The 22361-nt window shown below is 35.4% G+C and overlaps 1 protein-coding gene across 2 annotated transcripts in view; it reads right to left on the reverse strand.

Annotated features, from left to right (window-relative positions):
• Kcnh8 (potassium voltage-gated channel subfamily H member 8) overlaps positions 1-22361 on the reverse strand; it is a 360225-nt gene that overhangs the window by 66029 nt on the left and 271835 nt on the right. For both annotated transcript variants that reach the window (XM_047531744.1, XM_047531743.1), the window contains 3 exons: positions 15863-16062; positions 14756-15005; positions 8544-8758 (listed from right to left, as the gene is read on the reverse strand). In XM_047531744.1, the coding sequence (XP_047387700.1) occupies positions 8544-8758; positions 14756-15005; positions 15863-16062 (665 nt within the window). The remainder of the gene's footprint in view (positions 1-8543; positions 8759-14755; positions 15006-15862; positions 16063-22361) is intronic.

A 22361-nucleotide genomic window follows, 5' to 3' on the forward strand; every position in this document is an offset into this window, starting at 1 on the left:
GGGAGGGACGTCTCGCCGAGTCACTCCACTTCACAAAGTTCTCTGCGTTCCGGGGCTACTGCCCCATCCAGGACGCCTCCCCTATGGGAGAAACTCACCCGGCGGCTTTGAGTTGGTCCCAAGTCACTATCTCCTCTTTTGAATCTTGAGTCCTGGAGCAACATGAAATGCAGTCGCCCTCTAGTCTGCCATCTTGAACCTTCTATCTGATTATTTCAATAGATGCAGAGAAAGCATCTGACAAAATACAACACCCCTTCATGCTCCAAACAGTAGAAAAAACAGGAATAGTAGGAACATACCTCAACATTGTAAAGGCTATCTATGCTAAGCCCATGGCCAACATCATTCTTAATGGAGAAAAACTGAAAGCATTCCCTCTAAAAACTGGAACAAGACAGGGATTTCCTCTTTCTCCACTTCTATTCAACATTGTGCTTGAAACACTAACCAGAGCAATTAGACAGACCAAAGAAATTAAAGGATTATGAATAGGAAAAGAAGAACTCAAGTTATGACTATTTGCCAATGATATGATTCTATATTTAGAGGATCCAAAACACTCCACCAGAAAATTTCTAGAACTAATAAATAAATTCAGCAAAATAGAAGGATATAAAATCAGCACACATAAATGTAATGCATTTCTATTCATAAGTGATGAATCCTCTGAAAGAGAATTTAAGAAAACTACTCCATTCAAAATAGCCTCAAAAAAAATTAATAAAATAAAGTACTTGGGAATCAATCTAACAAAAGAAGTGAAAGACCTCTACAATGAAAACTACAGAACACTAAACAAAGAAAGTACAGAAAACCTTAGAATATGGAAAGATCTCCCATGTTCTTGGATAGGCAGAATTAATATTGTCAAAATGGCTGTATTTCCAAAGGTTTAAATCTATATAAAGATTTAATACAATTCTGATTAAAATCCCAAATAACATTCCTCATAGAAATCGAGAAAGCAATCATGAAATTCATCTAGAAGAACAAAAGACCCTGAATAGCCAAAGCAATCCTGGACAGGAAGAGAGATGCAAGAAGTATCACCATACCAGATCTAAAATTCTACTATGGAGCAATAGTAAAAAAAAGGGCATGGTATTGGTAACAAAACAGACAGGCAGACAAATGGTACAGAATAGAAGACATGGAGACAAGCCCACATAAATATAGTCACCTTGTACTAGACAAAGGTGCCAAAAACATGCAATGGAGAAAAGATAGCCTCTTCAACAAATGGTTCTGGCAAAACTGAAAATCCATAGGGGGTAAAATGAAATTAAACCCCTATCTCTCACCCTGTACAACACTCAACTCAAAATGGATCAAGAATGTAGAGCACAATAAATGGGATGAATTCAAACTAAGATTTTCCTCAGCAAAGGAAACAATATTGTTGAAAGAGAATCTACAGAGTGGGAGAAAATCTTTTCCTCACTCAATTCAGAGCACCAATTTTCAAAATTTATAAAGAACTTAAAAAACTTTATACCAAAAATACAAAGAACTCAATCAATAAGTTGGCTAAGAAACTCAGCAGACACTTCACAGAAGAAGATACACAGGTGATCGACAAATATATGAAAAAGTGCTCTTCATCTCTACTAATTAAGGAAATGCAAATTAAAACCACCCTAAGAGTTCATCTAACCCCAATTAGAATGGCTGTTATCAAGAATACAAGTAACAATAGGTGTTGGGGAGGATGTGGGGAAAAATGCACACTCATACATTGGTGGTGGAGTTGCAAATTGGTGCAGCCACTCTGGAAAGCAGTAAGGAGATTCCTCAGAAAACTTGGAATGGACCCACCTTTTGACCCAGTTATCCCTCTCCTCAGTTTATACCCAAAGGACTTAAAATTAGCATACTACAGTAAAGCAGCCACACCAATGTTTATAACTGCTCAATTCACAATAGCTAGATTGTGGAACCAAGCTAGATGCTGTTCAACTGATGAATGGATAAAGAAACTGTGGTATATATACACAATGAAGTATTATTCAGCAATAAAGAATAATAATATCATGGCATTTGCAGATAAATGGATGGAATTGGAGAATATCATGCTAAGTGAAATAAGCCAATCCCAAAAAACCAAAGGTCAAAAGTTTTCTTTGATAAGTGGATGATGATATATAATGAGGGGGGTGGGTGGGAGGTGGGGCAAGAGAAGAATCAAGGAACTTTGGGTTGTGTAGCAGGAAATTGGGTGGGAGGAGTGGGGGAAGGAAAGATAGTGGACTGAGACAGACATTATTACCCTATGTACACATATGATTATATGAATGGTGTGAATCTACATTGTATACAACCATAGAAATGAAAATGGTGTACCCCATTCGTGTACAATGAATCAAAATGCAGTCTGTAAAAAAAAATAAAAAAGGGAAAATACTAAAATAAAATGCAGCCTGACTTATTTGGGTTCATTTAATTTTATTTTTTTGACCTTTTTACAGGCTTCAGAATACATAAGTATTCTGTTTACATATTTTATTTATTTTTATTTTTATTTGTTCCAATTAATTATACATGACAGCAGAATGCATTTTGATTTATATAAATGTTATTTCTTCCTGTTTCATTCTGTTTCTTGTCAGTAACTACTACATTTTGCATATTGACCTATGTTGCTATGTGTGTATCCACCCCATTTGTACTCACCACTGCATAGAAATCTATGGTGTGAATGCACTATATTTTGCTGAACCTACTCTTCCAGTGATGGACTCCTAGGAAACTTCCAACTCTTGTACACAACAAATACAGATAAAATGATTATCCATATACAATTCCATTTACGGACTTGTATGAAAAAATTTTGGATACATATGTACAATGGAATTAACAAGTTATAGGCTTATTTACATACTTAAATGAACTAAGGAGTGGCAAAATGGGTACACTGCACTATGCATGTATACCAATATTGGCTGAAGGACTCCTATCCATTTTCATCCTTCGTAATGACTGCTACTAAACATTTTAAAAATTATTTCATGGTTATTTTAATTTAAATTTTCATATTTCTGCTGTTTTGAGCATGTTTTCTTGGACTTGTGACCTTTTGGGCTTCCTCACCTATAATTGCTTGTTCATATCTTTTTGCACAGTTTTAAACAGTGATGCTAATTTTTATATGTTGATCAATCCTTATGGATTTAGATATTATAGACATTCTTCCCTTCTTTCTTTCATTAACTTTATGCATAACTTTGCTATTCAATTATGTTTATTTATATTTGTGTTAACTTTATGCATGTGACTACTCTAAAACTTTTATAATGCATTATCATTATATATGTATTTATGGTACTTGGCAGTACTCTGAAGTATTCAGTTTTGTAACCACACTGCATAAACATGGTCCTTGAGATAGAGAGAGTGGAGAGGACTGAAACATGTTCAGGTAAAAGCAGCTATGGGACCACCCACTAAATACATCAAAAGTAAAGAGAACCTGCTGAAAGTGAGTTGTCTTCAAAGGTTCCCTTGTCTCTGCTTCAGGGACTCTCAACATTGTTGTAACCTCTTGTATTTATTGGATATAGGAGTTAAGAGACCTTCACTGGAAGCTACTAAATCTCAGGACAATGAGTAAAATATCCCTTCCTTTTTTAAAGAAGAGGGAAAACAGAAGAAGAAGATTTTATTTTTTATGCTTATAGGATTATAAGTCAATGGTAAAAATTTGGACGAAAGATGAAGTGCTCAACTTTATTTAAAATTTTAATAAATTTTGTTATTTAGAAACCTTTCAGTAAGTTAAAACTAGATAAGTTTTCATCTTTTTTTCCAACACTGTTGACACTTATTGTTTCACAATCCAACACCATCAATAAGAAATCAGTACGTACTATAGCACATAAGATATTTACGTATAATATCAATCTCCAAATTTCAACGTGAAAACAGTACCCATTTTTTGAAGAACAGATATTTGGATACTCTCCAATCACTTAAATTTGTTTATCAAAAGTTAAAATATTTTGTGTAAAAAAACTAGATTTCACAACAACAGATGAGTTTATGGTAAAATCAATTTTACAGAGTTCACCATAAGAAGCAGTGAAGCAAATTTCTCATAATCTGCATAGACAGAAATAGCTAAATTAATTGATGTCATTATTGGGACCATCCAGGAGTTATAAATAAGGGCAAATATAGAAAACACACTGATTGCATAAAATGGATAATTAGCATGCAGTCAAAATGGTCCTAACTAGCCTTTTCAACAAACTTATAAAATATTTTATACATTTCAATTTGTTTTCCTACGAGGGCAGAATATGCTGTCAATCTAAAGTTATACAATTTATCACAGTTCCAGGAGTCATAATCTCTTTGCTACAAACACATCCCTTCTAAATTTTGACTGTTTCTTAAGCTGCTTTTTGACCTTTATTTTATTCCAGAATGGGTTGACTGTTAGTCTTCTCTTTATCTAGATATTCTGGGAAGTCTGTGTCATCTGATAGTCTATACGCTTTTTGGAGTAATAGGTGATATCTAGAGGGCAAAATTAGGCACAGGCTATCCAAAGGGAGAGTTATGTTCACACATATCAGAGGTAATACGGATAAAAGGGGAGAATAGATTATATAAGGGGAGAGAGGTGGAAGCAATAATAAATGGCTGAAGACAGGGCAGATTGGTGACATGATTTTTAAAAATAAGGATATGTAGATAAGTGACGTTTATATTGCTAGCATCTCCAATATGTAAATGCTCCTTCTACCACACATTGCTCAACTTTCCACCAATGCTTCCATCTACCAGAAAACCCAGCATGATTGGATATTTTTGTTGCGTACATGGAAGGGAAGTGGCTGTCTTTCACATTTGGTCTGATATTAAAGCAGAGTTGTAGAGCAGAGAGTAGGAATCCATAACCTCAGGTAAACCTCAGAATATAACTCCCCCTCAAAGGTTGAGCATGCTTGAGGAGAGCATGAGACTTTTCCCCAAGCGTATTGAGTTAAGCGGGAGAGTATTTGAAACTTACCATGCCATCAGAAGGTATAGGATCTTGGAGAGTAAATATATAAATTTTGAGAAATAGTAGATCAGAAATACAAAAGAATATTTTTTGAAAGTAAGTTTTAGTACTCGCATGCCCTTAAAAATGCAGTCTGTAAGGAATCCTCTTTAAAAAGACACAATACGTTTGGTTCCAGCCATAATGAGTAGTTTGTATTGAACTAACTCTCCATTTAAACTAACCCTCCATTTAAAAGTAATTATAAAGCCGGACTAAATATATGAAATAACTCTTTGAAAGCATTGAGAACAACCAACTGAGGTAAGACTTGAATGACTTTGATGCCTGAGGAAAGGGAAATACCAATGTTTCATATTTATCCAGGCATTTTTCTGAGGGCATTTGCTGTTTCATTGGGAGGTAGAATAGGGGAAACCAGACAGGGACAGTCTTACTGGCTGTCCAGTAAGGATGGACAGAGGATGAAGTTTGGGTGAACCAAACCAAATGGGATTTGAGGAGTACAGTCCCAGAGAAGAGGTAACTGAATCTGTTCCCCTTGAGGCTTCAGTCAACTTCTGACTTGAGCACTCAAGGGTGGTACTCCTTGAGACTTAGATGAAATAGCAGCTGTGAGGCTGAGCTGCAGAACAGTCATGTGGTGCTAAGTAGAAGGAGACTGGAGTCCAAGCCCTGTAACAGGAGGGGCTTTGGTAAGCTTGCTAGAGTTTTAGGGGAGGCCCAGAAAAACTGTTCTAGGAATAAGGGTTACACTTCAGGACAAAGGAAAGCAAAAGAGACCAACCTAACAAAGCCTGAGATGAACTGTGGACAACATTAAAGTGGCCTGCTTGCCCAGAGAAAACCTCATCCTATTTAGAACAAAATTACATGAACCATGTTCCAAAAGCAACATCTATATTTAAACAAAATTATGACACTTGCTTTTAAAAAAGGGTCAAATGATAAGGAGAGGGAGAGCAAGGGGAAAGGGGGAGGTGGGGGAGGATGGGGAGGGAGAAAAAAACAATGAGTCAAACTCACAAGCATTTTAAAGTACTATGATGAATGTTCTGGCAAATAGAAAAAAGGGCAAAATACTTTCAATGATAAAACTTCCTTATCTACATGCGAAGAATGAAATTAGATCCTTATGTCACATAATATAAAAAAAAATCAACTCAAAATGGGTAACAAAGACTTAAATATAGGACCTGAAACTGTAAAACTCTAAAAGAAAACAATAGGGAAACTCCATGACTTTGACCTGGGCAATGATTTTTTTTATATGACTCCAAAAGTGTAAGAAACAAAATCAAGAAAAGAGAAATTAGATTACATCAAATTAAAAAGTTCTGCCTAGCAAAACTGTCATCAGAGTGAAGAGACAACCTATAGAATATTTGCAATCCATGCATCTGATAAGGGACTCAAAAACACATAAGGGACTAAAAAAACTCAACTGCAAGAAAACAAATAGCCTTATTTAAAAATGGGCAAAGGGCCTGGTAGATATTTACTGAGACATACTTAAGGAGTTCAACATCTCTAATCAACAGGGAAATGCAAAATAAAACCACTATGAAATGGAATTTTCAAAAAGAGGGAAGATAAGTACTGACAAGGGTGTGGAGACAAGGGAACCCTGGCACATTGTTGGTGGGCATGTACATTAATACAGTCACTATGGAAAAGAGTATGGTGGTTCCTCAAAAAAATTTTCAACATGGATCCATCATAGGATCCATCAATCCCATTACTGGTTGTGTATCTGAAGGAAATGAAATCATTATCTATAAAAGATATGTGCCCTTTGATGTTTGTAGTAGCATTATTCACAATAACCAAGATACGGAATCAGCCTAAATGTCCATCAGTGGATGAATGGAAAAATAGAACAAACGTGTTCACACTGGAATATCAATTGTCTTTTATAAAGAAGGAAATTCTGTTATTTGTGACAACATGGATGAACTGGGAAGACTATTAAGTATAGTTAATAATGATGTACTGTATACTTGGAAATTGCTAAAATAGTATATTTTAAGTGTTCTCACCACAGACAAGTATGTCAGGAAATGCCTATGTTAATTAGCTTGGGTTAGCTTTTCCATAACGTATACATATTTTAAAATACACCATACAAATAGTAATAAAAGGTAAGAATCCTTAAAATATAACAGTCAAATGAAAAGAAAATAGAGGTTGAGATTCAATATTTTCCACTTTTTGATGCAGGAAATATTGGCCTTTTGAATTTCTTCCTCCTTAACTGATTGTTTCCACCCCACCAACTCACCTTCAAAAATAGTTGTTATTTTATGCTTTCATGGAGAGGACAAGACACCTGTAAGTGTTGAAATTCCCTCTGTTTAATGAAATACATGAAAGTACCTCAAGAAGAGGCACCATATTTAACAGAAAGAGTGTAGGTTATGAATCTAATACCTATGCTCAAACTCTCCCAGCCACCCAGTTTGTGTGATTATATGTCACTCTGAATCTCAGGGTCTTTTTTTTTTCTATCATAGAAATAAATTGAAACTTTCCTTGAAGATTTGTTTTAAGCGATGTATGAGATGCTGTCTATAGGTAGAGAACCTAACATATCATAGGTGGTCAATGATACCTCCTCTGTTATTTGCTATCACCAGCGAAAAGAAGCACATGCAAAACTGGAAATCATAAACTTCAGAATGAAATCTCATTTTTCATCTATCTAATGTTATATCACCAATGAAGATGAAAGAATATAAACCTGGAGTTTCTTTATACCTTCCCTAGTGCCATAATGTTAATGGTAATTGCAAATGTCCAGGCAATATGGGTTAGTAAAAAATCACAGCTTCTTAACCCCTTAAAAACTTGGGTATTGCAAATATCTGGGACAAGGCTCTGGTTGTTACACAATGCTCTGCATGCTCTGGCTTGCCTTTCAACAATCATTCCTATTAAATCCTTTGTCTCTGACACATCTAATGAAGTCATGTTCACGATCAGCTTAATCAGAGGATGGAGCATAGTACATATTTTGACATGAAAGCTGTTAGTATAAACTGAAACATAGCAAATATATAATTGCATAAAATGTTCATTATGCTTTCAGTCTAAAAATCTTAGGCTTGAATCCCTTTATGCATATTTATTATTTTAAAGATAGATTGTTTTGGGTACTGTTCTAACAAAAAGATTAGTTTTAAGCAAAATCTATGTCAAACAATTGGTGTAGTGAACAATCGTAAACACTGTAAACTCTGAGCCATATTATTTTGTCAGGAAACCTTTAAATTCTGGAGAAATCTAGATAAATGGCTATAAGCACACGAAAATAGACAAGAAACAGACTAGGTTTAGAGAAGTCACCTATAAATAATATTTTCCTAGAGTATTGAGAATTAACTCCAGTTTGGCTTCTAGCTAATTGTTTAATTATTTAATGACTGACTGAGTAAATTTTTATATCAAAGACTTTTTAACATCTGCCTTTGCCGTTACAAATAATCTCTAGGACTTCTGTTGTTAGGGCTCAGCACTAATTAAAAGTGAGACTTACATCACTCTCATGACCTTCTCGAAGGTTGTATGTGAGGTCATGCTGAATGTCTTCCACAAATTTGTGAGCGTATTCTGGGTAAAGGTCTAGCACTTCAAAGAGTCCTTTGAGGATGATGCACTGAAGATCACAGTAGGTTAAAGCCTTCACATCTGCATTGGTTTTGATCACTTGGTCCTTAATTGATAGATTTGCTCCAATTAAGTCTCCTTTACCTAGAAACAGTAAAAAAAAAAAAAAAAAAAAGAAAAAAAAGAAAAACAAGCAAACTTAACCTTAGGATTGGTAACTTCGTTAGATGTACAGGCTCATATCTCTCAGATCACACTGAAGAGAGGAGAAGACTCTTCAGGCAGGGGTGAGAATGATGCTCATTAATTCTTTGCTGTGTAATAGGGGGTGTTTAGCAGCGTCTCACACCCTGAACCCTCATTGTAACAACCCAAAATATCTTCTAATGTTGTACAATGGACTCTGGAGGGCAAAACTGTTGCTGGTATTGAACACTGGTCTAGGGATAATGAAGGATGGGGAGTTCAGAATTTCAGGTTATAGAGGTCTCTCGCAGGATTTGTCAAATGACTTTAGAGAAATCAGTTCACACACACACACACACACACACATACACATACACACACACCTCTATCCTTCCTCCCTCCCTCCCTCTTTCCTTCCTTCCTTCCTTCTTTCCTTCCTTCCTTCTTCCTTCCTTCCTTCCATTCGTCACAGCCCGCAGCCTCCCTAACCTTTCAAGGGAAGTAATAATGGCTCAGATTTTTCTAAGTGGAAAAATGGCTTTGCGCTTCTGAGGTAAGACCATCAAAATATATATTAATTATTTTGATTCTAGCACTTTGGACATAATAGAAGCACAATCTTCAACTTTTAAACATATTCAAGTTCTCTTAGTCACTTCTGCTTATTTCTACAAGACAGGAGGGTGAAGTGGGAGGAAGAACTCTGCAACCGTCTTCTCAGTGTTGGGAGGAAGAAATAACTATTGAACATCATGAACAATGAATCCGCTACATAAAATACAAAACACAGTGCATGACTCTCATATTCTGGTGACAGTGTAAAACTCCACTTTCTTCATCAAAATAGAAGGCAAATAAAAACTATGAGCTCTTCACTTGTGTCACCAACGGGAGTGAGATCTAACACTACTTTATTCAAGTGATTTGTGCCCCACCCCACACCCAGCAGTACCTCTCTGCCTACCAGTCATAGGCTGGAATTTGCACATCTAGGAATTGCTTGTTTGCTGGAGTTCATACAATAGATAATATTTTTAAAATTTACTTGAATTTTTTGAATCCTTAAATTGATTTAATCAGTTTAAATTAATGGGAAGGAGAGCATGCCCATAAGTGCTAATAAAACACTCATTTCAACTTCTAATTTGTTGTCGATATATCCATTAATTCACTCAGCAGTCATGCAAAAAAAATATGAAAGAAAATCCATTCAATTATCAAACAGGTTAAAAGTTGAAGCATTATGACTAAGTTTGGAGAGGGCACTCTGTAAAATTTTTTCATGGTTGCAAATTAGGAGTTACTGACTCTATTCTTGTACACAAAGATCATCATGCCTGGGCTGTTTACTATTTTAGTAATCGTTTTGTTCCATTTCACAAGGAACCACCAATTGAACAATAACACCACCACCAAGCAAAACATATCACTGGGATTTTGTTAGAACAAATTGCCCCCATTTGCCCCATGCACAATTTTTTTAACTTCTAAATTCCCATGTTTTATTGTGCCCAGAATTTGTGGAAGGAAATCCCTTGGCAAAGAATCAAATTCAATAAAGTTATTCTACTTAATTTTTCAGTAAAAACACATATTGAATTAACCATGTACATAAGATATTCATAAATATCTATGGAAAAGCAAAAAGTGGCAAATTTTTAAAATCACTGAATTACATTTAGGTCTTAACTTCAAATGAATATTGAATTTAAACTTGGAAACTGAGTCTATTTTGACAGAAGAAAAAAGACTAAAAAATGTATCTAGAGACACGAAAGGGCGATAAATACAATGATATAGAAGATGATACAGAAGAATTTACATTTGACTTATTTTTGTCATTTTTTTTTTTAGAGATCTAAATTGCTCCTCAAAAAAAATCAAAGTTTGGCACTGATACAAGATGTAAATAGAGCCAGGATGTCTTGAATACAGTAAATTTTCAAATCTGTACATTTGAGGAGGATTTTTCATGATGTAGTGTCTTATACAATGAATATTCACATTCTGTTAAGTAAGTGGAAGAACTTTAGGGTCATCACACTTTCATATTTGGGTTGCCATGGTATGACTATTTCAGCCACAATGACAGTAGATACAAAAATAACATCAACATTTTGCTAAACTTGGCACCCTAGAAAGAATTACAGCTCATTTATTCATTCAATGAATATTTATGGAGCATGAACAATGTGTGCTGGACCCAGGAAAGTAGGTACTGGTAAATACCAATATGGGTCTCATCCTCACTAATTTTATAGTTTTGTGGATTTCTTACTGTCTCAATTTAGAATCTTCAGCTAAGTTTCTTATTTACTTGGGGCTCAGTATCCTTATTTCTAAAAAATGAGAAAGATTTCCATGGCCCCTTACTGTTTTTTTTGTGGGGGCGGGTTTGTTTGCTTAGAATTATACTATTAACTTTGTTGATCAGTTATTATCCCATTTAAGAAAAAAGAAAAAAAGAAGATAATGGGATTCATCTGCAAACCACCATGTTGGAGCTATAACTTAAGTTTAATTACATTTTGGTAGACGAATGCTCTCTGTGTAAAATCCACTTACTGGTGCTTTGCCATTTTCTTTTTGAAACAACAATGAAGAAATTGGTAGAAATTATCTGGACATGAAATGAATGTATATATGTAAAAAAATTCTATTCTCATAACAAATTCCTGCCCCTATGACAACTACCCTCCCACCATCAGATTACAAAAAGTCTTCATGTATCGATGGGACACTAGAGTTGCTTGAGTTTATGGTTTGACAACAGTTTGGTGATACTTCTCCCTCACAAAACCATACATATTAATTTATTTCATTGGCAGAGCAAACATGTTTTAAATATCCACAGATCGAATGTGAAGCATGTATGTAAGTTTATCAAAGTCACTATGGATTTCAATTGGTCTCATAAGATATTACAAGAGGGAAAGTAAAAGAATCCATTTTCATTGAAATAATGCTAGGCAGAGAGCAAATATTAATATTTAAAAAAATCTTTATTTGGGTTAAGTTTCAATAACACATACCAGTGTTTAGAATGGCCATGAGACAATTTGCAAATAAATTTTTCTTTTTCTTTTTAATTACATATGCTAATTGTGCAAATTGATGGGCTTCACTGTGACATTTTTAAACATGAATATTGTGCATTGATGATGCATCATCTAGTGATCTATTAAGATTTTTCTATTTTTTTAAAGATTTCTTTTTTTATGTAACTTATTCCCTTTGAGTACTTATTTGCTGTATCCCACAGGTTCTTGTATATTATTCTTCCATTTTCCTTTGATTCAAGGAAATTTTCCTACAACTCCCTATCCAGCTACATACCTGTTATTTTGGTTCTATCTTGTACAGCAGGCACATGTTGGGTACCTCCAATCTTCTGTCTTAAATCACTTTTTATATATATGTAGTAGAAGCAAAGAGGTGAAAATGTTAATTATGGAAATCAGAATTTATGGAGGACCTTAGGGCCAGGAGAAAATGCAATGGATTAAATTTTTTGACTGTCAAGTCAATTTTTTTTTTCATAATAAGATCCAATTGGGTCATGTTTTACCAGTGATGGCAGCTCCACAGAAGCCACTACACTTGTGCCCTTTCTGTTCTAATGTCACAGAGGATGCCTTCATTATTCCATCCCTAAAATTGTTACTAGTTACCAAATTTAAAAATGCACCACAATTTTTTTAAAAAACCCACATTATATCTGTTTTGAAATGATGCATTATTTTTTTCTTACATATATATCAAACCATAGGTTCTGAAAATATGAGTTGATGCCCTTTTGAAATCAGGTTGTCAGTAGGTAGGCTATAAAAGTTACAGTGGAACTAAGGAAACCCACAGGAAAAAACATTTTATGACTAAAGTTTTTGAAACAAATGAGAAACAACTGTCAATTCTAACTTAGAATCACAAAACAAAAAATACGATGATTGGTCTTCAACTTCGCAAATTTGAGAAGAGGGCAGGGAGTGTGTCAAATTCTTCTCTTAAGAAAAAAGAGTAGGAATCTCTTGTAATGTTGAAAATGAACTGATCATGCTGATAATAAACTGTACCAGCTCTATGCCACACTTTTCTATTAAGTAGAAAAACACAGAGGCAAGTCAACAGCTCAGCCAAAACTTCAAAATGCAAGCCCAACATTTCCTCTGTAAGTGGTAAACACGAGGCAATGAAAAGCACCATGCACCATTCTCCATCTCCTCACCTTTAGTTGGGGATAATCACAAGAGCTTAGTCTGTCTGAGCTGCTATAGCAAAACATGTAAAACTGGGTTACCTATTAACAATAGGATTTTTTTTCCCATAGTCCTAGAGTCTACTAAGTCCAATATCAATTCTTCGACAGATTGTCTACTAAGGACCCACTTTCTGATTCTTAGCTGATGCTTTTGCATGTATCTTCACATGGTAGAAAGGGCAAGGCAGCTCTCTGGGGCCTCTTTAATGAGAACACTAGCTGCATTCATGAAGGCTCTGTCCTTGTGACCTAATCAAGGATTCTACCTCCTGAAACCATCCTATTAATGATTGCATTTTTGACATATGAATTTTAGGGGGATGCCCAACATTTGAAACCATAACTCCAACCCAGTGAGCTTATAAAATTTAAATTGGGTAATGGATGTGAAAAAATCCAGCTTATACTAGAGATTCAATAAATATTAGTTATCTTCTCTCTCCCAAAATGCAATTGTCTTGAAGTTTACTAGCTAGAATCCAGTGATATAGTAGGCCTACAATTATATAGACTAGTAAGCATTGTTTAGATAAGGAGGAAGCAGTGGACAGAGTTGAGATGTAGGTTAGCCTTGGTCTTGGAAAAACAGAAAAGACGTCTATGATCTTCTCTGTGCTATGGAGGCTTATGTGAGATCCTATGTGTGAAAATATTTTGCAAGTGGCTGTTTAAAAATCTTAGGTTCTTAGAAAATTCGAATAAAATACTGCATTAGCTCCTTTTTAGTGACACATATTCTAAACATTGATCTATTATATTGGCATTTAAAACATATCCTGAATTCACCTTCCACTCACCATCCCTGCTACCATACCATCCTTGGTCTATTCTATCATGTCCTTCACTTGAGTTAAAGTTTCTACAAGGACAAAGATTTTGGCTATTTTCTTTTTTGCTATATTATCAGGGTTCAGAATGGTATCTGATTCACTCATAGGCCCTCAATAAGTATTAGCTGAATAACTGAACAAACAAAGGAGAGTGGATTTTAAAGGAAGTTCACATAAAATTGCGAAAGAAAATTTTCTACATTAACCCTACATGCCACCACTTTTCAGCAGCCCTTTATATTTCAACAAAGACTAATTATGTCTTAATATTTGCAGTCAACTTCATGGCACAAAATTTTCACAATTATGAGTTTTAGTTTTAGCTCTTTAGTTCTTTCTTAGTTCTGTGAGGAGCTAAAAAGAGCTTATAGTCACCTTGACAGTATTAGGTTAATGACTGCAATGAGAGTTTACTCTTGAAGTATTTTCCCTTTTGCTTTATTTCTAGCACAGATAAAGCTTAATTTTTGTACTCTCTGGATTGATTCTCCACAAAAATACAGAATTGCCCTTTTAAATCAGAGCAGCTATTTTAGCTGGAAAGCATATAACTCACGATCGATAATTTCTTTAGAAATCAAAAAGTACTGAGTTTATTTTTTTACTATGTGATTTACTATGGGCAAGTTCCCTAAGTTACATTTATTTATTTATAAGATGAGGTTAATATTTTTGCCACTGGAGTTTTTATAAGAATCAACCAGTGTATATAACATTTAGCTAAATTAAACCCATATGAAGAATAATCCTGAGTCCATATATTCACCTGTAATGTTTCTACTCTCACCAGCAGACTTTCCTCCATTTCATTTTCTTAATTCGTGCTGCAGAGTAAAACTGCACAGAAGCTTTGCAACTCAGACCTACCAAGAATAGCCAGCACCATGCTGTCTTTAAGAACTTCCATGGAGCCCGAGCACACAAAGTAGATGGCCTGCAATGCATCTCCTTGGCGCAGCAGATACTCCCCCGGAGCACAGAAGGAGGTCTTGATGTGTAGAGACAGAGACCTGAGGCAGCCTCGGCTGGCACATTCAAAAAGGGACAGCTGCAAGATTTCCTTGTTCAAGTGCATAGTAATGTCAGAACGCAGCTCATCTGGAAAGTCTTTCAGAAGCTGTCAAAGAAGATGGAGGAGAAAATTAACTTGGGTAAGTAAAGTCTGGCTGATATACCTCGCAAGACAAGAGGAATGCTCTTCTTACTGATTGGCTAACAAGAGTACAGAAGAGGAAATCTATGCATGTATGATCCTGGAAGGATATTTCATTGACCATGACATTTATGGTGTACTACTGAATAATCAGTGGATAATAATTCTGGAGAAATAGCACAAATTAATAAAGGACCTTGTTAGGAAAACATAAAACTAACATGTAACTCATTGTGACTTGCTTCTCCCAAAGACTCCTTTTCAAGGCAGAAGACATGGAATTTGGACTTGCTGGTGTTTTCTCTGATGTCATAACCACATGAAGAAAGGAGAAGCCAAATTATTACTCCTTAATGAGTTTGTTTGGTTGGTGGGTTGCTGAAATGATTGTCTGATATATAATACCTTTTTCCTCAGTGGTGGTCTGTGTTATTTCTGGAAGTCTACAGATAACACCTATATTGGATTTTTGTTATTATTTTATTTATTCTAATGGTTGCTTTAGCTTGACTAACCAAATCACCCAACATTACACCATTATGCTTTCTTAAGAATTGGTTCCTTTAAAAAATTTGAAAATAAATCATTTGATCCACCCAAATGGCTTATTAATATAAAATACAGATCAGTCCAAAGTGGCACTGCGAATTTGTAAACCAAAGCAATTAAAAGAAATGGATTGAATTTCAATAGGGATTAACAAATAAAGAGATAAAGAAGTTGCTAGGTGTGTTTGTCACTTCTGCTACGTACATTAGAGCATCTTACTTTTACCTTAGAATATGTGTTTTCTGCCTGAAAACGTGAGAAGTAAATATTACCTCATTTGAATCTATTCCATTGTTGACTGACCAGGTGGTTTGAAAATACTCGAGCATCCTCTGCTTGAGCTGCTGAGGCAGGTGGTGAACACGGATAAAGTCCTTTAGGTCCTTAGTTCTGGTGTGATAGAGAGACCATCGGGAATACATCCTCTGTATGATTGCTGTCACATTCCCAAACACCAAGGCATGCATCAAGGCTGGAGAACAACATGGCGTAGAAGGAGTGAGAAATGAGATGGAAGGCCCATCCTCGAAGTATAAATGTATGGTCTATGTATCCGGGATCAAAGCAAAGTATGGTTGTGTGGCCAAGTTGGCACAGCTATTTTGGTATAGGCAGTTTGGTGCAACTGCTTTATCACAGGGTGCATCCTGAAGTAGCCATGGCTTGATGAGAGTAAAACATAAAAATATTCAGCATATACAAAACAGGCTCCTTTGACTCAAACTCAATCTGTTAGCTGCTATTCCAGCTCTGACAAATTTTTATCTTGAGCTCTATTCACATCAATATTATTTTAATAGTTACATATAGAGTTATATGTCGTTTGATACTTATAATAAAACAGCACTAACCGTTTGATACAATAAGTTACAAATTCATAGCTTAACAATTATTTTTATTTTGTCACATAAATTTAAAATCAATCCGTTATAATTGTCATAAAGTCAATCTGTTAGCCTTTGTGGAAATCGTGGTTTCACCTCCCAGAGGTCCATCATTTAAAATTAGTTTTAGAATATGATACATTTATATTTCTGCAAAGATTGAGGAAGCTCTTAGAAATGTGAGTGAGGATTTTTCGAGTAGTCTGAAGCTGAGTGTGACTCCAGTCCTCAACCACACTTCAGCTCTGCTTTCACTTTGGTTTTAAGTGAAATAGTAGAAAAAATTTCAGACCATTCAAGACACAAATTTTATGTGTGATGATGCACACAGAAAACCAGATATTCTGCACTGTTGCCATCCGGAGAAGAACCAGCACAATACATAGATATAGGAGTCCCATTCCATCGAGGTTTGCCAGTCAGATAGTATTCAAGTTCTACTTTCTAAAAACTACCACCAGAGTGTAATGAGAGGGAAGTCTTTGTTTGCCATAATTCAAGGGTGGATGGGGGTGGGATGGGAATTTCTTTTGGATAAGGGTGGAGGGAGAAGATGGACCTCACTATTCAGGAATTGCTACTTTGGGGAGTAGCTGGTAATGGGAAGCCCAGAAGACATGACAGGACTTTGCAGTCCAGAGTCATTAGCAGAATGGAACTGGAACAGCCTATGCAGTGCCACCAGATAACCCAAGCAGGCTTGGATATATGTCAGCCTATGAAACTTAAAGGAAGGTGGAGAGCTAGGTGTACGTATATTTATGGCATATCACTCTAAGTGGTACTCAGATTTTAGCCTTGGGACAGGATTGACACGGAGGTAAGAAGCTCAGGGGTTGAATGAAGTCATGTGTTTTAGCAGTTTGGGGTTAAAAAAAGAAAGGACTGAAATTTTAATATTTTATCCATTAGGATCTATCAAAATATCCCAGAATAAAAATCTCAACATCCAAGGAGTCACATTAAAAGTTTCTCAGTACCAAAATAAATAGATTAGTGCAAATGTGTCAATGTGTTATTATATCAATCCTCCTGAATATTTCAGTGCATCCCATTCAAGTTCTTTTTTCCTCTTCATTTACCAGAAATTACCATTCATTAGCATACTGATTTCATTTTAATGTAAGACTGAAATTAAAATCTTTATCTGGATAAAATTCTCTACCAGGTATATTGTAGTTTCTTCCTGGAATAATTATCACCATGCCTAGAAAGTTGATCCTTAATAACAAGAGCTCAGTATTTGGGAAAAGTTACTAAAAGAGGGTTAAATTTTGGTCCACATGCAGGAGAAAAAGTGAATATGGACTTCAGAATCGGACAGGTCTAGATTTGAATTCTGACTTTGCCTTTTCCTGGCTGTGAACTTGTCAAGTTTTATAATTTCTTTATGTGGACTTATTTTGCTTATTGGTTAAATGAATATGCATTTCTCATAGGGCTCTTTTGAGATTTAAAGAGTACATGCACGTGTGTGTATGTGTATGTGTATGTGCGTATGCCCTTTAAATATATGTGTGTGTATACATATATACACATATCTAGTATATGTGTGGAAAACAATGGTTGTTCAATTCATATTAATTTTTTCTCATGAAAATGAAAAATGGTATCATGAATGTTCAGCGTGCTTAATGGAGTAAGATTTGGAGAAATGTACTTGAGTTTAAGATTTTCCTTCAATCTCTTAAATAGTTTAAGAGTGGCTCTTGGTGAAAATCCCTTCTTGTTGAAAGAAATTTAACAAATATTCAGCAAGTGCCTGCTACATACAAATTCATGTATGTATTTTTCCTAAATGTTCAAAAATGAAACCAGGCATGGTGGCACACACCTGTAATCCCAGTGGCTCGGGAGGCAGAGTCAGGAGGATAGCCAGTTCAAAACCAGCCTCAGCAACAGTGAGGTGCTAAGCAACTCAGTGAGACCCTATCTCTAAATAAAATACGTAAAAGGACTGGGGATGTGGCTCAGTGGTTGAGTGCCCCTGAGTTCAGTCCCTGGTACCCTGGCCCCCCCCAAAAAAGAAATGTCTTCCAATAGGTCAAAAATATTCCAAGGAAAATGTGTATCTTTTAACAACTTAATGCTGCATGATTCTTTGTGCATGGTTCCTTCTGTATGGTTCTACAAACACAACAATTCCGATGCTTAAATATTTTATTTGGAAGAGAAGATCTCTATTTATGATAACACTCACCAAAGAAAAGAACTGACTCTGCTCCAAGTCAAAGAAATTAAATACCGATTGCAGGCTCTGTTAAGATGCTTATGGGCTAAGTGTTTGGAAACCCTACCATTTTTAACTGTATGTAATAGTCTTTTCATGGAGATTAAACTGAGTACAGAGAACAATTTTATTTCATTTATTTTAACACTGCTTTCCTTAATTATGTGTATGATTTTAACTTTGCTTTGCTTAATTACAATGTGTAAAGCACTAAAAGTAAGAGAAGTAATATGTTCAGATCATTTAGCATCCTAATTATACATTATCAATAAAATGAATTACTGGATTAATTGTAGCATTCATAAGCATTGTTGGAAAGTACTAGTCTATGTCTGACTCACCATAATTTCAAAGTCTCATTTCAGCATAGGAAACTACTGCTAATTTAAGGAGTTAAAAAAGTAAAAAAAGAAAACCTTGGCTCTCATACTTTTTCATTTTCCAAAGTTATTATGTCCTTTCTGTCACTAATTTTCATGGCACCCTGGCAGAGTGTGTGTAACTGTCGGGACAAATTATTCCATCTGCTATGAAAGTTTGACTCAAGAACTTCTATATCCAGGTCAGTTTGGAAATGATCACTCTTCTCCACTCCTAGCAAATTTAATGAATTTAATTCTTGAGTGCTAGACCTGCTGAGTGTGTGGGAGGTTCTTTGTGGGGTGTGTGTGTGTGTGTTGCGTGTGTGTTTGTGCATGTAAGAGTTTTGCATAAAATGCATTTTGTAAAATCTCATCTTAGTATCAGGTCTTTGAAAGGAACTTAACAGTTGAGATCTAAAAAGAAAGTATGCAGATTTCAAATGCAAAGAAGCACCTTTGTGGGGTAGCCTGGCTTTCACTTTCTCTTTCCTCTTCTATTTCCCTTCCCCCTTTCCTTCCCTGGATTTTGGGCAACCTTGCTTTCTGGGGTATAATATCATTGCTGACTCCTTTAGCTAACTGTTTGGCAGTGGCTTTGGAGTCTACATATGGGCTGTTTTCTCCCAATGCAAAAGGAGACCGGAACTTAGAATTTGACAAAACTTAAAGGTCTTCCTCCTTCGTCCCATCTCCTCATTGCCCTGGAATTTTCCATTCTTTGTTACCAGTATGTGGGTTGTGGATAGCAGATGGCAGAAAAACAAAGTGAGAAAGATTTCCTAAATGATGAATTTAAATGGCAGTGTAAAGACATTTTAAGAATGGCCTGAATTTATGGACATAATAGCTCATATGGGTCCAATAAAATTATGTCAGGGTAGTATGTATCAGGTTGGTAGGTCCAACAGAAGCCTTAACTGCTTCATGACTATAATGTTCATTTATCTGTACTTATACTTACTTACTTATTTCTATCTATTTTTTTTTTTCAGTACAGGAGATCAAATCCAGGACCTCAAGCTAGGCAAGCTTTCTACCATTGAGTTATACACCCAGAAAATAATGTCCATTTAAATTAATCATGTAGTGCTGAGGACTGAATTAGAGCAAATTATATGCCATGCTTGTACAATTAGGTCAAACGAACCCTTATATTATGTATAAGTATTATGAACTAATAGAAAAAAGAAAAAGGAAAACAATGGACATATTATCAGTAATGAGTCATCTGCACTAGGAAGCTTTATCAAAACTCTAAGGAAGAGTTGATGGTTTCATCAATTGGCACGAACTCATTAGGTGACTATAGGCAGTCACTACTAAGTATGACAGAGGAACTTTTTAAAGACATGGAAAAATGTTCTCAATAGATTTTGGTTTCAAACAGTATATGTGTAGATATGTAAAAATATTTTAGAAAAAGAGGACTACAAATGTATAAAAGACTAAAAAGGTGTCGTTTGGGGATGGGATTGTGAAAAATTAATAATCTTATGTCTTTAGTAGTCTTCTCAATGTGCATTATATAGGAAAAATTGAAAAGAAGAAAAAGATTGTTACCTGCTTAAATACCTATTTCCATTACTGGGTGGGAACTCCCTGAAGGAAATCATCCTGTGTTAGTCATTTTGCTTCCCAAGCGTCCAGTACAGTCAGCATAATTTAAGTGGACCATAAATATTTATGGAACTACAATAAACCTTTTGTAGTTTGATGCTATCTTTAAAAATTTTTGTCATTGTAAGCAAGTGGCTTAGAAAATCTATAATGAACAGTTCAGCTTCACATCCATCTCTCCACCCTCTTCCCATTCCTTAAAGGATATTTCTTTTTAAATGATTTCTCCTAGGTTCACTTGTGGTTATAGCTACATTTTAGACAATAGAATTTTACTCCTATTGCTTGACTCATCATTGTTAAGTCGATTCTAAAAACAACCTGATATGAAAGGAAAGAACTAAGCTCACAATTACCTAGCATCTCATCCCTCACTTGATGGTTATATTATTTTTAGCTCATCTATTATAATTTTACAAGGTAAAATTAGTATTAAAGATATGTGTAGAGGATGCTACACAAATACTAATTGTATACCACACCAACGTTTCTGAGTGAACATAGGTACAGAATCACCCCCTAGATGAGTGACCAGATTAATAACAGCATCCTAGAGGTCTTCCTTGTGTCCCCTTCATAGCCATTAACCTCCTTACCAAAGGTAATCAGAGTTATGAATCATATTACAATCAGTAATTTGAACTTCAATCAATAGTTTGAACTTTCTGTAAACAAAATCATATAGGTTGTGCTTTTTTTGTATGTCTGGCTTCTCCGCTGAGTGTTGAGTTTGTAAGACTCATCTATGCAGTTGCATGATACCATAGTTCATTCAGTCTCATTGCTATATAGTCCTCTACTGAATAATTATCTCACAATTTGCTTATTTATTTTCCTATTTTTTTTTTTTTGGTGCTGGGGATCGAACCCAGGGCCTTGTGCTTGCAAGGCAAGCACTCTACCGACTGAGCTATCTCCCCAGCCCCTATTTTCATATTAATGACATTCTTTTATTAACCAGGCATTTCCTGTTTGAGATTCTTAATGCTTTCATAGGCATCTATGTATATGCTTTTTTGATATACATACTGTGCATTTCCATTGGCTATACCCTCAAAAGTGGAATTGTTGAGTTTCAGAATCGAGGTGTGTTTGGATTTGGTAGACCCTGACAAAATTATTGCACCAATTGAGAGTCCCATCAACAATATAAGAGAGGTCATAGTGTTCAGTATCTTCCCAAGCAGGTAGGATTCCCAGTTTTTTACAAGACAACCTTCTGGGGAGGGTAAAATGGTATCTAATTTTGTTTTCAATTTGCATGTCTGTGAATGATGTTGTGCACCTTTTTATGCTTATTTTCTCTTGAAGTACTCAAGGTTCTGTGTATTGTAAGTTGTCTGGTTTGCATGCGTGTGTGTGTGTGTGTGTGTGTGTGTGGATTTATATAAGTTTTTTAAGCATAAACATGTAAGAGTTCTTTGTCAGATAAATGTTTGTGGCTGTTTTCTCCTATCTTGTAGTTCAACTCTTCTTGCTCTGTCTTTTGATAAAGAGAGGTTCTGCAGCTCAATTTATTGTTCTTTTCCTTTATGCCTAGGGAACTCCTGTCATGACAATATGCTATTCAATTCCCTTTTGGAAGACTTATTATTCTATTTTTCAAGTTTACATCAAAATCCATTTGGAACTAATTTTAACGTACAGCTGTGTATCAACTCATGAATACACGTTGGAC

The sequence above is a fragment of the Sciurus carolinensis genome, chromosome 17, assembly GCF_902686445.1.
Source record: "Sciurus carolinensis chromosome 17, mSciCar1.2, whole genome shotgun sequence".
Taxonomy (NCBI): Eukaryota; Metazoa; Chordata; class Mammalia; order Rodentia; family Sciuridae; genus Sciurus; species Sciurus carolinensis.